This window comes from Eubalaena glacialis, chromosome 5 (genome assembly GCF_028564815.1).
Source record: "Eubalaena glacialis isolate mEubGla1 chromosome 5, mEubGla1.1.hap2.+ XY, whole genome shotgun sequence".
Taxonomy (NCBI): Eukaryota; Metazoa; Chordata; class Mammalia; order Artiodactyla; family Balaenidae; genus Eubalaena; species Eubalaena glacialis.
In genome coordinates this window covers 145,252,675-145,266,416 of record NC_083720.1, presented here as the reverse complement: position 1 = coordinate 145,266,416, position 13,742 = coordinate 145,252,675, and the positions used below count along the sequence as shown (strand labels likewise).

General features: G+C 39.1%; 1 protein-coding gene, 1 long non-coding RNA gene and 1 pseudogene across 2 annotated transcripts in view; 1 reads left to right on the top strand and 2 right to left on the bottom strand.

The window, feature by feature from the left end:
- LOC133092789 (uncharacterized) overlaps positions 1 to 13,742 on the bottom strand; it is a 55,167-nt gene that overhangs the window by 9,712 nt on the left and 31,713 nt on the right. The gene's annotated exons all lie outside the window — the stretch shown is intronic.
- Positions 1 to 13,742, top strand: part of MMRN1 (multimerin 1) — a 59,376-nt gene that overhangs the window by 26,324 nt on the left and 19,310 nt on the right. Inside the window, exons 4-5 of the mRNA XM_061192611.1 lie at positions 4,944 to 5,042; positions 6,383 to 6,556. Coding sequence (XP_061048594.1) covers positions 4,944 to 5,042; positions 6,383 to 6,556 — 273 coding nt within the window. The remainder of the gene's footprint in view (positions 1 to 4,943; positions 5,043 to 6,382; positions 6,557 to 13,742) is intronic.
- Positions 11,349 to 11,978, bottom strand: LOC133092420 (ras-related protein Rab-5B-like; annotated as a pseudogene).

Below are 13,742 nucleotides of genomic sequence, written 5' to 3'. Positions count from 1 at the left end.
TCTTTCTTTTGACATGGATGACACCAGCTAAATGATGTCAGAGAGATGATTTAATATAGGTGACTGCCTCCATCTCCTTTAGAGATTTCTCCATCAGATTTAGAGCCATTAGGTGACAGGAAATCTCAGTATGTTTATAATTTCTTTTAACATCAATGATATTGCCATCCTGCTGAATTATCTACTAGCCACTACTGAGTTAACAGTGATTGCATTCCTTTTTTTTCAGTCCTTAAATAGTGTGTGCATTTTAAAATATTCAGTATATTTATTATTAACTAAATCATAAAAATTCTTGTAGGAATGTCCTATTTAATTAATTCATAGAGCTTTGCAAACATCGTTTGGTCAAATTTAGGGCATCATAAATCAAGGAACTTAAACATTTATTATATTTTTGAGTTTTATCATAAAAATTTCATTTTCGTATGATTTATTAGAAAATCTATGTTTTCTCATATAGTTTATCCCTTATTAATTTTTGTATCAAATAGTATGTATAAACATTTTTCATATGTAAAATATCTTTTATCAGTTTTCAATTTATCTCCAGTTTAAAAAGGGGAATTTTTTTTCCCTTATAAAGTTAAAACAGGATTGACATTTCTAGTAGACTGTCATTTCTGAAAACCAATTCTCTTTTTTCTTTTTGTAAAAAAGCTTGTTTTCCAAATGCTAAACGTAAAACTGATTTGAAATGATATTCTTATATCAGAATTACTTTGTCAGGTAACTTCCATAATATTTTTCTTTTCTGAAATGATCTACTATTTCAATTATATGATAATGTTAAAAGTTCTAATTTTTTCTAAATATTTTTATTTTATTGATTTTTATTAACATACTTGATAAAGTGTTTTGGAAGTTTTTTATTTCAAAAGCGTTGCTTAACTTGAAAATTTTTATTATTACAAAAGCTTATTTCATGAGACTAATTTCAGAAAGTTCTTTAATATTTTTCTCTTGATCACAAATGAATTTTAACAGAAATTTAATGTCATTATGAGGACAAATAAGTCTAGTAATTTTTATTTTACTTTTTTTTAAATAGGCTTGTATTGTAATTTTATTTAGATCAGTATTGAGGGTTTACTTTTTTATTATCAATTAATTAATTTATTTATTTTTGGCTGTGTTGGGTCTTCGTTGCTGCGCGCAGGCTTTCTCTAGTTGTGGCGAGCGGGGACTACTCTTTGTTGCGGTGCGCGGGCTTCTCATTGCGGTGGTTTCTCTTGTTGTGGAGCACGGGCTCTAGGGCATGTGGGCTTCAGTAGTTGTGGCTCGTGGGCCTTAAAGCGCAGGCTCAGTAGTTGTGGTTCACAGGCTTAGTTGCTGAGTGGCATATGGGATCATCCCGGACCAGGGCTTGAACCCGTGTCCCCTGCATTGGCAGGCGGATTCTTAACCACTATGCCACCAAGGAAACCCAATTTTTATTTTAAATGATACAAATTTATATCATTATTTGAAATCAACATTTATATATTAAGTAAAAATAGTCCACTAATTTTTATTGAAAATCAAGTTGATTTTATTTCAAAAATACAAATTACATTTTAAATTGAATTGATTTTTTTGATATTGATTTGATATTTTTGACTTTGATATTTTATATATCAAAAGATGTCCCAGGCTAACCGATTTTTGCACTGTATATTAGATAACCCAGGACTAGGTTCATTATTGAAAACATTTCTATTTTTCTCTCAGATTCAAAAAATTCCAACTCATGATATCTAAAAGAAATACTTTGAAAATTTAAACTTTTGTCTCTTCCAGTGTTTTCAGTAATTGATTATAAATTCTTTAATAATATTTAGCAAAAATTATGTGCTGAGGACAATTAGTACTAGCAAGTAAACTAAAGTAAGTACCAAACAATTTGTAAATTCTAACTACTACATAAATCACACATAATGATAAACTGATGATTCTGCCAAAACATAGAATGTTTCATAAGATCCATGTAGTGCATGAAACGGGCCCAACAAACTGCCAGCTCTGAAAAACGGTTCTCGGATGTTATTATAATAGGAATTCCATACATTTATCATGTATCCTACAAGAGATATCTTTTATCTTTATCAGGCATCCACAATTAACTTGAAATAAGTTGATATTTTGATTTTTATAATTAATTTTATCAGTTATTACATTTTGTCATTATATATTTGCCGATAGGTATGGCTGTATTTCAGTATTTTAATAATTGCTAGGTCACATTGGTGCATACTGACTAAATACAGTTTTGGAGTTGGGGTACGTGGAATGTTACCAGGTGGGAGTGAGGAGCTATAGCCTAGGTTTTGAGTGGAAAGGCCCTTTTATTTCTGAGACATTCTAAAATTGTAAGTGGACTCTAGATTTGATTGCTGGGGAGGTGGCTCAAACACTTCACATGCATCCATGCTTAGGAGTCCCTCTTCAGGGATCTTGTGTCCTAACAACAGAGAGAATAATATCATCTATACTAGGGAGTCGGGAAATGTGACAATCATCCTCCACATCCACCCCACTTCACTTACTCCTTGTAAAGGCCCGCTTCTCTATGGAATGGTAGGAGACTAAAGGTTTTTATTCACTAGAGTTTTAATAAATCAAGTCTTTAACATATGCTCTTGTTTTCAACAAGCACTTACGCCTGTTGAAAAATCTCTGAAGATCAATTTCTGGATTGCAATTTTTAACTTAAACATCTGGTATTTTCTGCCTTACACCACTGAATTTACTTATTAGAATTAGAAAATTTTGAAATTTGTTCTAAATTAGTGCTTCTTAACCAGGGTCATACATCGAAATCGCCTGCAGAGTTTAAAAAACTCTGTACACACAAGCTCAATTCCCCAGAACAGAGTTACTGAATCATAATCTTCAGATGGGTGGGAGGGGGATGGACAGAACATTAACACTTAGTGTTTCAAAGTTAACAGATGCTTCTGATTTCCACCCATGATGAAAAACCACTATTCTAAAGAAACGTAAAAAAACAAAGCAAAAACATAATATGCATTAAAAGTTAATGATAGAAAAAGAAATCTGAAGAGCAACCTTGTTTGTATGTCACAAAACAATATGGTCTTTGTTTTTACCATAATTACACATTGCTTCCTAACAAAGTCTTCTGCCTACCAAGTTGTGGTATGCATTTCAATGCACCAGCCCTTTTTGTTTTCCTATGATCTAGCTCAGAAAGGTAAGCAGTAAAAAAATGGAAAGACCAATTGTTCATTCTGTGAAATCCACCTGTTCCTTTTGCTGTAATACTTACAAGTCTGTATCCTGAACACTCTTCCACTGCTAAGAGAAACAGGGAAGGTAGCGAGGTGGGAAGTTGCTAAGGAAGATGTGTCTTGATGCTCTACTCCAGTGGTTCTCAAACTTTCGTGTGCATTGGAATCAGCTGGAGAGCTTGTTAAACCACACATTGCTGCCTCACTCCAGAGTTTCTTAAATTAGCAGATCTGGGATGGAGCCCAGAAGTTGTATTTTTAAAAGTTCCCAGGTGATGCTGATACTGTTGATTCAGAGACCCTGGTTTGAGAATCATTGCTTTAGTCTCTGGTAACCCTCCTGGGTAGATAGATTTTAGCTGCCAGGAAAATGCTTTATTACATCATCTAAGAAGGAACCTTGATTTTAAAAACCATACAATTATTTAGCAGATATATTTGTATGAATTAATTTGAATTTGGGCTATAAGAACTTTATTACTAGGATCTAGCAGACATTTAATACTTTTCACCACCTACTGCAGCCCTCAAATACATACACTTTTCCCCAAGCTACAGATTGTCTTCTTCCACCAAATAAATCAACAGTTATGCAGGACCATCTGTTATGCAGTGGAGAAAAAGAAGAAACAAAATCAAAGCAAAAACCTTGGACATGAATGGAGATTCATTAATTTAGCTCAGTGCCCTGAAGAAAGCAATGCAAAATTCAATCTAACAACAGAGACTAACTCAAATTAGTGGCAAATATATTTTCTATGGAGTAGAGATGCTTTAGTATTATTGTCCCAGCCACATATGCCTTAGGGAGCATAATTAACATGTACCAGAGGTGCAGTTTCATTGGTACATAATTTCACATGGGAAGAAGCACAGTCAGACACCAAACGCTTGTTTTCTCACGTCTGATATGCAGACTTCCAGGAATAAATTTGTTCATTAGAAGTCTGCAAATTACAGACATACATTACTTGATGTGTTCAATATGTTTAATAAATCTTCCCTCTAAATTGTTTTCCCCAATGAAAAATTATATTGCCATTTAAAATATTACTTGATTCATGGGAAATGAGAAGCAATTCTTTAATAAATTTATTTTATAAGAATTTCTATTTTTCTGAAATTTCACTGATTTTACAGGTTGATCCCCTCGAGACATGCCCTATAGCGGTTTACTTTTACTTGCAGTCCTTATGTTTTGAGCCTATGTATTTCTTAAAAATCTGGGAACAACCCATTTAAGCGGCACTATTACGCAGGTATTCTTTTAGTAAAGAACCTGTAGCTCTCCCTTACTTCCAAGTGGCCACCAGTTGGAAACTGCGTTGTTAAACAAGCCATCTGTGTGACAGCCCACTTAGAAAGCTGCTCTAGTTTTTAACACAGCTGATTTTAAGGTTCCTCTCAATCATGCCAGCAGTTTACATACCCCGGTTTACACAGCTTCCCCAAACTACCACCCATTTTCACCTAAAAGGAAACCTTAATAGTTTTATTTTTTCCAAACAGAACTAGAGTCTTGCACTTCCAACACCAATGTGGGAGCACATCACCCTGTGGATGGGGGCGGAGCCTCTTATTCTGCAATCATCGCTGACCATCAAGCTTCCGTGCACGGGAAAAGGCACATCAGCCATATTGCTGCTCAGGACTGGAAAAAATGAGGCGGTCCCAGTGCTTAACTCTGTCTCTTCTCTTTTTGCTTCCATCTAGCCCAGCAACAACAGCAGCTGATACACAGTAACCAGGCTGAGAGTCACGCCGCAGGTGGCAGAGGGACGCCCGAGCAGCAACAAGACTGTGGTGACCCAGGTCACAGACTCTAATTACTGCCATCCCTACCCCAATCATTGTCAACACTCTTTATGATGACTGCCAAACAAGACATCAGTTGGTTGTCAAACGTTTGATGGTGACATTAACATACCTCTCGATCCTTTGCTGTTTGCATGTTGGGAGAAACTGGGGGTGAGCTGCAGGTTCCCAGCCTGAAGGGAACATGTGTAATTATTGGAGCTCTGTGTGCAGACACAGAAGGAGAATAAAAATGCTGTCATACTAGGTTGTAAGGAAATCACAGGTTTCCAAAATTAAATCAGACTTTTGTCCTGCAAAGAGTACAGTCATGGAAGAACCTTGACATGGATGGGAGGACTGGATCATTTTAAGGGAGCTAAGAAGGCTCCCTTCCCTTGGTTGAGAAGAGATCACTAAGGGGTATTGCTCACTGACTGGGGCAAAGAACGTGGCTCAGAATCAACAAGAACCTCGTGTTGATCTAAAGTTGGCATGTTACATATTTTCTCATCTTTCTAATCATAAATATTTTACCATTCCTTTTAGACTTAACCTCATCTCTTAGAAACATAAAGTGGGTTACCGCTAAAAACATCTCACTATGTTTGGCATATATCTAGTCATACAAAATAAGGCACTCAAATTGAGAAATCTGATTTAAGGGGATCTCTTTAAGAATGCAGGTGAATATAGCTTAGGATCTGTACTCAAATTTTTTTAAGGGATTGAAATTCAGTATTTTCACAAGATACCATAAAATCCTCCTTGAATTATTGAAATGCATGTGTAATGGCATGGAAAGTATCATTGCTTTATAAAGTGATTCTAACCAAATTCTGAATCTCTTTATCTCTCTAAAGAATACCTCAGTAAAGAATAAAATTCTCAGAATATAGATACAAACTACATATATACATGTAGTATATATACATATGTGTGTGTATATATATATATGGTTACACCTATTTAATGCTGGAGCATTGGATTTGAAAGCAGAATAAAGCATTAGCGCTGTAACCTCAAGCAAGGTATTTTAGTTTTCTGACCCTCAATTTCCTCATCTATTGAAAGCTTAACAACAACTCTTTAAGGTTAGCAAAAGACAAACTGAAAATTCTGGACAAAGTTAAAACATTTTAGAAATCTAAGATATTAGAATGCTTTTTACAGATTTCTACCCCTAAATATTAGTATAGAAGTCAGAATGCCATTTGCTAAGTGCATGTAATCTATATTTTCAAATATGAAGTGCAAACATGGCTTATTTGAATTACCTTTCAATCTATCATGAAATTTGAGTGGTTTTTAAATATGTATTTTTAAATGTTTCTTATTTTCTCTTCTTCTATATGCAGCAGTGACACAAAAAATGACAGACCAGCTGAACTACCAGGCAATGAAACTGACCCTTCTGCAGAAGGAGATTGACAATATTTCTTTGGCCGTGAGTGATATAAGGAACACATCCTCCTCACTAGAAGGGAAAATCAGTGAAGATAAAGGCAGGGAATTTCAATCTTTTCTAAAAGGTAAAAGTAAAATAAATTATTCATTCAGTTGAGACAAACAGCAATTGACTCAGTTATCTTTTCTCACATCATTTTGGGATCTTTGCTTTAGATTGGGTGATAGAGAAGTCTAAGATTTTTTTTGAGTAAGATACTTTTAAATCCCTCTATTTCTGAAATAACTCGAAGCATCTAAATATTTTTTACTAATATAGTCAACTTTTTGACTGAATATTTCATCTGACTTATTGACACTGTGTACCTAGTTACAGTCTAACTTGTATTCCTTTATAGTTAAAATGAGCCATACTTAATCTGCTTCCATTGTGGTTCGTAGCTCAAGATAAAGATGAGGTTAAGGGATGATTATCAGGGACAGCTAGATCCATGGTTATCTTAATGTTGATGAAGATATTGAGGATAAATCTAAAGTGCATTATTATCCCAGAAAGTATCTCGCTCGTGGAATATAATCAATAAAATATATTCTAAAACATATCAGGTTGTTATTCATAGAAATGTGAGTCCGTTTTGCCTGAATTTTGTGCTCTTAAAATAGCAGGCTGTGTTCCTTTCTGGAGGATCTACAGGATGATCCATTTCCTGCTAATCTGAGTTGTCAGAATTCATTTTCTTGCGGTTGTAGGATTGAGGTTCCATTTTCTTGATGACTGTAAGCTGGCTTTTTTCCAGCTTCTGGAAGCCACTGCATTTCTTGGCTTGTGGCCTTGTTGAGCCCTCATGGCACCCACTCTTCTGCCTTCTTCTTCCTCTTTAAGGACTCATATGATTACATTGGACCTATCTGGATAATCCGGGATAATCTCCTCATTTCAAGGTTCTTAACCTTAATCACATATGTCGGTCGAGGCCCTTGTGCCATGGAAGGTAACATATTCACAGGTTAAGGGAATTAGGGTGTGAACATCTTAGGTGGGGCAGCATTTTTCTGCCTACCAGAGAGATTTATGCTGAATATATAGTGAGTAATTGCTATGGTAGAGTTATGTACAATACAGTGGGACCCCTTGATAGTTTCAATAAATCCAGTCTTAGACTTCAGGGAAGGTTTCTGCAAAGAAAAACCACCTCAACTGATAATGGATCAGGAAGAGTTAATTCGGCAGAAGTTTCAGGTAGGGCACAGATATTCTAGACAAGTATTTTGGTTACTAGGAGCATCTCAATTCACTGGGCTTATTGTTTGTTCCCAAGTCTCAGGATTATTGGTCCCTTTCACTTTGTTTTATACATAAAACATACTCACTGTACACCCCATTTCTATCACTCACAAGTTATTTTTTCTCTATTTTATGTGGTTCACAGGTAAAAGAAATAAAAAGGTGATTTCCATATCCTTTACCACTACAGAGCAATCATGATTTTTTTTAATCATGTAAATTATTGGTGCTATTAACCGACTGAAAGAAAGACTCTGTCCTACATTTCTGGCATGCTCCCTATGGCTAAAACTTACCCATGGCAAGCATGAGAGAGGAATATATTTTCCCTGAAGTGAGCATGAGAAAGAATGCAATTTGTTTAGCAAAATTTGGTTATCATAGCAAAATTTGGTTATCATAACCTGAGAGAATTAGGCCTGTCAACAGCTTTTTGTGAACCTACTAACAAAAACTCTGACCCTGACATGGGAAAAAATACACACTCATAGCAACAACAACAACAGTATTCCCTCTTCAACAGGACACGTTAATCATGTACTGAGCACAGTCAATTATGAGAACCAGGTGGCTTGTAGTTAATGAATGTTTATACAGGAAACAAAAACTAAATTCACCCCCAAGGTACTGTGCTTTCCTAAAACCACAACCCCTTCTCTCGCTTACTCTACATCCAAGTTGAGAAGCACTGCTTCATCTGCTAGTAGCCAGCGAAACTGTTCAAAATCAAATGCCCCAACACCTTAAGAAGTATCTGAATCTTACGAATAGGCCATGCCTTCACAACCACAGAAGGGACATGCCCAGGTGTCGGATATCAAATATATCTGTTGTTACCAAATACAATAGCAAATCGTTTAGGAAGTAGAAGCACATGAGTGACATGAAACAGAACCAAATAGAGTTCAAATGATGTGCCCACTCATATATTGACATAAAGCACTTTGATGTATCTTTGCAAAATCAGATTCTTGCACAGTTGTTTCTTTAGTAACAAATTATAGAAATATTATCTGAAAAGCTTGTTTTCCTGAAACAAGCTTTTAAGCTAATAATCTGTTTGATTCCTTTTCAGACACTGCTGTGATTTTTACCCTTTGCCCAATGTAGTTTTCCATTGAAGTTTTTCTTTTTTCTCCTTTTTTACTTACATTAAATACATCGGTAAATCAGCAGTCGCATTCCGTTACCACGATTGTTATGTTGGGAGAGGAAGAAAGGGGAAAAAAGGCAAATGCTTTCTTAGAAGCCAAAACAGAAAAAAAGATACCCCCCCTTAAAAAAAAAATGATCAGAAGAAAAAATGAAGAGCTGGGAAATAAAAACTAAGATTCCCTAAGCCCAACAGAGCTCAAAGGAAAGCAGAAGAGCTAATAGGAAGTAGAAGGAAGGCAGCAGACAGGCCCAGAAGCTAAGGCCAATCCTATTCCTAAGGGGGGCAAGGGAGGGGAGAAGAAGCCTGGAGAAATGGTTTCCCAGCCCCAAGGCAATGAAACAGCTTCACTACTGCTCCATGGGGAAAACTACACAGAGAAAGAACTTCATTTCTAAGAAACTTAAGGGAGCCGTCATAGTTCTTCCACTTGTAAGGATGCAGTGGCTGCTTTGGGGGGCTAGTGGGTTCTGGGAAAAGGAGGGGAAAATGTGTATGTGTTTCAGGGCCACGGGAACTAAGGCTGCCCCTGGTAAAGGAAGGGAATTTAGGCGTAAGTGGAAGAACCTAAGCTGGGTCCTTCAGAATCTCAGCTTCATGGATTTCTCAGCTTCTCTGGGACAGGAGGCAGTCTGCAAGCCAAAAGGGCAGAAAGGTTCCAATCCTAGGTCACTATGGCCTCTCCTATCTTATTTCCCCCAATTTCCTCAAAACCCTGGGCTAGAACAAGAAGGGATTTAGAGTTCTCTCTTGTCTTGATGGCTTCCCAAAGACATCTTAAAATACCTGATGAGGGGTGTGAAGAGAGACTAGAGATTTAGAAAGGACCAGCGTCCTCTGGTGATGTGAGACAGTTGTGAGGGACCCTCAGTGCCCGTCGTTCCCTGTCCACAGGAACAGGTGTTATGATACTAGGGGGCCACAAGTAGGCCTCTGTGGTACTGCCCCCCTAGTGGTACGCGGATTAAACCACTGGTTGCATGGGGGATGGGTTTGGGGGGTAAGCATGGAGGGACCAAACCGAAGATACTAACAAAGGAGAAAAGATATAGGACCTGATGGGAGGTGGGGTCAGGACGGACTGTACAGTGGGAATAAAAATCATACCTATTTACAGGGAAGTAGAAAAGACGTGGTAATGGGTGGATCAAATTGAATGGGAACCCTGGGAAAGGACAGAAAATTCCTCCCTCTTGCCGACTCCTCTTCACTCCCCTACAATGGCCTCTGCTAGCCTGAGACTGCTCTCCAGTTGCTCGGTTAATTCCCCAGGAAAGGTAAACCTACACCCAAGAGTTAGGCTGGCCAGAATATAGGTGAAGTTAAGAATCAGAGTTGGAGGAAGCTAGCAGTGGAGATTAGGCTAGAGTAGCTGCCACCGGTACTGTTCTCTACAGCCCCTACCCAAACCTCATATACACCTCGGATTCCACTTAATTAAAAAGTTAAGAGGGCAGGTAAATCAATCACAACCCCCATAAAACAGTATCACGATTGAACTACCATCAGTTAAAGTGCAAACTGCAGGGGGGATATAGTGTCTGGGGCTGAGGCCATCTGAGGGCCAGAGAGAAAAAAATGCATATGTGTAAGTCAGAGGATGGGTATCAGAAACTGGTCCCTCCATTTAGATCACAGTAGAGCCAAAGATGCACGCAACCAGTGAAGATTCTTTGGAGGACTCTGGGGTCCAGAATCTCCCCCACTATGGGGGAGAAGCTACCTAAGAGGCTGGGTGAGGGGAAAGTAAGCCTTGGAAGAGTTCCTGAGCCACAGATGACTCTGCATCTCCACCTCTGCCCAGTTAGCTAACAACAAGACTCCAGCCTGGTGCCTGAGAGCTTGCCTTCCCATTCTCACCTCTACCTAGAAGGCCAACTCAGTGTTTTCAAATATGAGAAACTCCAGCCAAATAAAAACAAAAAGGAAATGTTTCCTTACTCCCCTCTGCTCTGAGGCTTACTTTCCCCCAGGGCCCCTAATGTGACTGAACTGGAAACCTCCTTCCTCAGTTCCTGGGTTCACCACCTTCTCCATCCCAGGGAGGGGAAGAAAAAGGGGATCAAGAACAAAGACTGACCAAAAGCAGAAGGGGAAGGGGCAGGAGACAAAAAAAAGTTTTCTGAAAAAAATGGGGACGAGGAGGAGGAGGAAAGATAAGTAGGTCACTGTCTTGCAGCTATAATACAAAGTGAAGAAAGTTTGATTTGGAAGGTAAGTCCTGGGGGATCTGACCCCCAAGCCCCAGAGCAGGGGTAGGAGGCCAGTGGCAACAGCTGCCTGGTGTTGTTGCTGAAGTGTTACAAAGTGCCATGACGGAGCTGTCAAGAGGCAGCCCTTGGGAGCCAGGGCCCCGTGTGCTGTTACCCTAGGGGCTGTGTGCTGAGCGGTGGGGATGGAGGTTATTTCTTAGCTCTCGTGCTAGCTCCATACTTGTTCACTGCTAGCCGCCCCTCAGGTGCTACAACACTAGCTCTTGTTCTGCTGGGACTGCTCGTGGAGATCCACACGCCCGGCTTCAGCCTGCTGCACCCCCCGGATTCTGGGGTTCACTCTTTGGCAACTTCTTAGCTATTGCCAGGAAGAGATCATTCACGTTCATAGCTGTCTTGGCTGAAGTCTCCATAAACGATAAGCTGTTGTCATCTGCACACGCCTGGGCCTCTTCGTACTCCGCCACGCGCTTGTTGGCCAGGTCGGCTTCGTTCCCCGCCAGGGCAATAACGATGCTAGGACTGGCCTGTTGCTGTAGTTCCTTTACCCATGTCTTTGCTCGGGCCAAGGTTTCCTGATTGGTAATGTCATAAACCACAGTTGCAGCTTGGGCACCTCTGTAGTACATGGGGGCCAAGCTATGGTATTGCTCCTGCCCCACTGTGTCCCAGATCTCAGACTTGACTGTTGTGTCATCTAGACAAACTGACTGGGTGAGGAAGGCCACTCCAGTGATGCTCTCCTGGTACTCGTGGAACTGCCCTTTGACAAAAGGCTAGACTTTGTCCGGGCTAGACTTCCCCACTGCAGACTTACCCAGCAGGACCAAATTGAACTGGCATATTTTGCTGGCCTGGGGCTGCCCATTGGGCCTGGCTGTGCTTCTGCTAGTCATGGCTAGATTATAAGAGTGGGAAAGGGAGGGGGATGCCACAAAGTGGCAGAGGGGGAAGGGAGGAGGGGGGAGGGGGGAGGGGGAGGGGCGGGGACTTCCAGGCTTCAACAGTCCTGGGGCTCCGTCTCCCCTCCGGTCCTGGGGCCCGAGCCTGTGTCGAACAGACAGCTGCAGCTCAGCCAAACTCTCCTGCCCCTCCTCCTCCTCGCCCTGGGGCGGGGCCCCAGCCTCCATTGAAGTTTTAAAGCATGAGAGTACCTTCTAATTTTTACTTTGATTGTTTACTTTTTTTCCTAATTAATTTGATCAAGATTCTGTACTGAATTTTACCTGTTACAGTGTTTTCGCCTATTGTCATTCTTCTTCTGACTTTCAGGTCATGTGGTTTTTCTCTTGCTGAAGTTAAAATCTGTTGTTGGTGTCCGCAATTAACTAATTAATTTAATTACGCTTAAGTTTTATTTTACCTTGTCAATCTTGAAGAACATTTTAAGCCAAAATTATGAGGTTATAAATCCCAGGGAAGTCTGATTCCTAACCTTAATTATTTTACTGTGTTTCATCTAGTTGTTTTTGTCATGAGAATTAAAGACAATTTTAACTAACAGGAAATGACTAAATGATCCTGTAGAAAGTGCAATAAAAATAACTTTGCTATTAAGTAGTGCCTTACATTCAGTGAAGCTAATATATTCTATTTTATTTATTTATTTATTTATTTATTTTTGTCTGTGTTGGGTCTTCGTTTCTGTGCGAGGGCTTTCTCTAGTTGTGGCAAGCAGGGGCCGCTCTTCATCGTGGTGCGCGGGCCTCTCACTATCGCGGCCTCTCTTGTTGCGGAGCACAGGCTCCAGACGCGCAGGCTCAGCAGTTGCGGCTCACGGGCCCCGCTGCTCCGCGGCATGTAGAATCTTCCCGGACCAGGGCTCAAACTCGTGTCCCCTGCATTGGCAGGCAGATTCTCAACTGCTGCGCCACCAGGGAAGCCCATATATTCTATTTTAAGTATAAGAAATCTAATTTTCCCAATTTCATTTTCTGTGTAGCATCTAGAATGTACTCAACAAAGATTTGTTGTATAAATGAGTGACATGTCAAATGCTAAGTAAAATTTAGAAAATAAAAATACTTTAAAACCTTTCTTGGTATGATTATTCATGTTAGTAAATGCAAAAGTTAGGACTGTTTCAGTATAATTTATCTTAACTGCAGCTATTTAATCTTTTCTAAGCCTTTCCTTAGTACTTTGGTGCTGTGTGTCACTGATTACTATTTCATACTTCACATGCTTTTATTATTTTTTTCTATTACATACAAGTTGATTTTCACTTACTTATAGTTTTTAGACTTTTAAGTTTATATCAGTTTCCACTAGGTTTAGAAATGTAAAATATATTTTTGTACTCTGGAAATCCTAGACCCTAAAGATCAATTAAAAACATGCATCTTTAAGGTCTAGGATTTCCAAGGAAATATTTATCCATTCACAGCTTTGTCTTTGTACCACATTAATTAGTATCAAGACCCTCAAGCAATACATCATTCTATTTGGTATAATTGCTCTTTCACAATATGTTTTATGTAGGTCTCTCAAACAACTTAAATACTTTTTAAAACTTGCTTACAAAATAGAGACATCTAGAGACTATGTCTTTTTATCCTATAATCATCTTTCTTGAATAGACTTCATAGTAGCCATAATTTACTTCACAATACCCCATTGTACAGACCTTCCTGATTAAAATGCTTTGTATTATGTTGCCT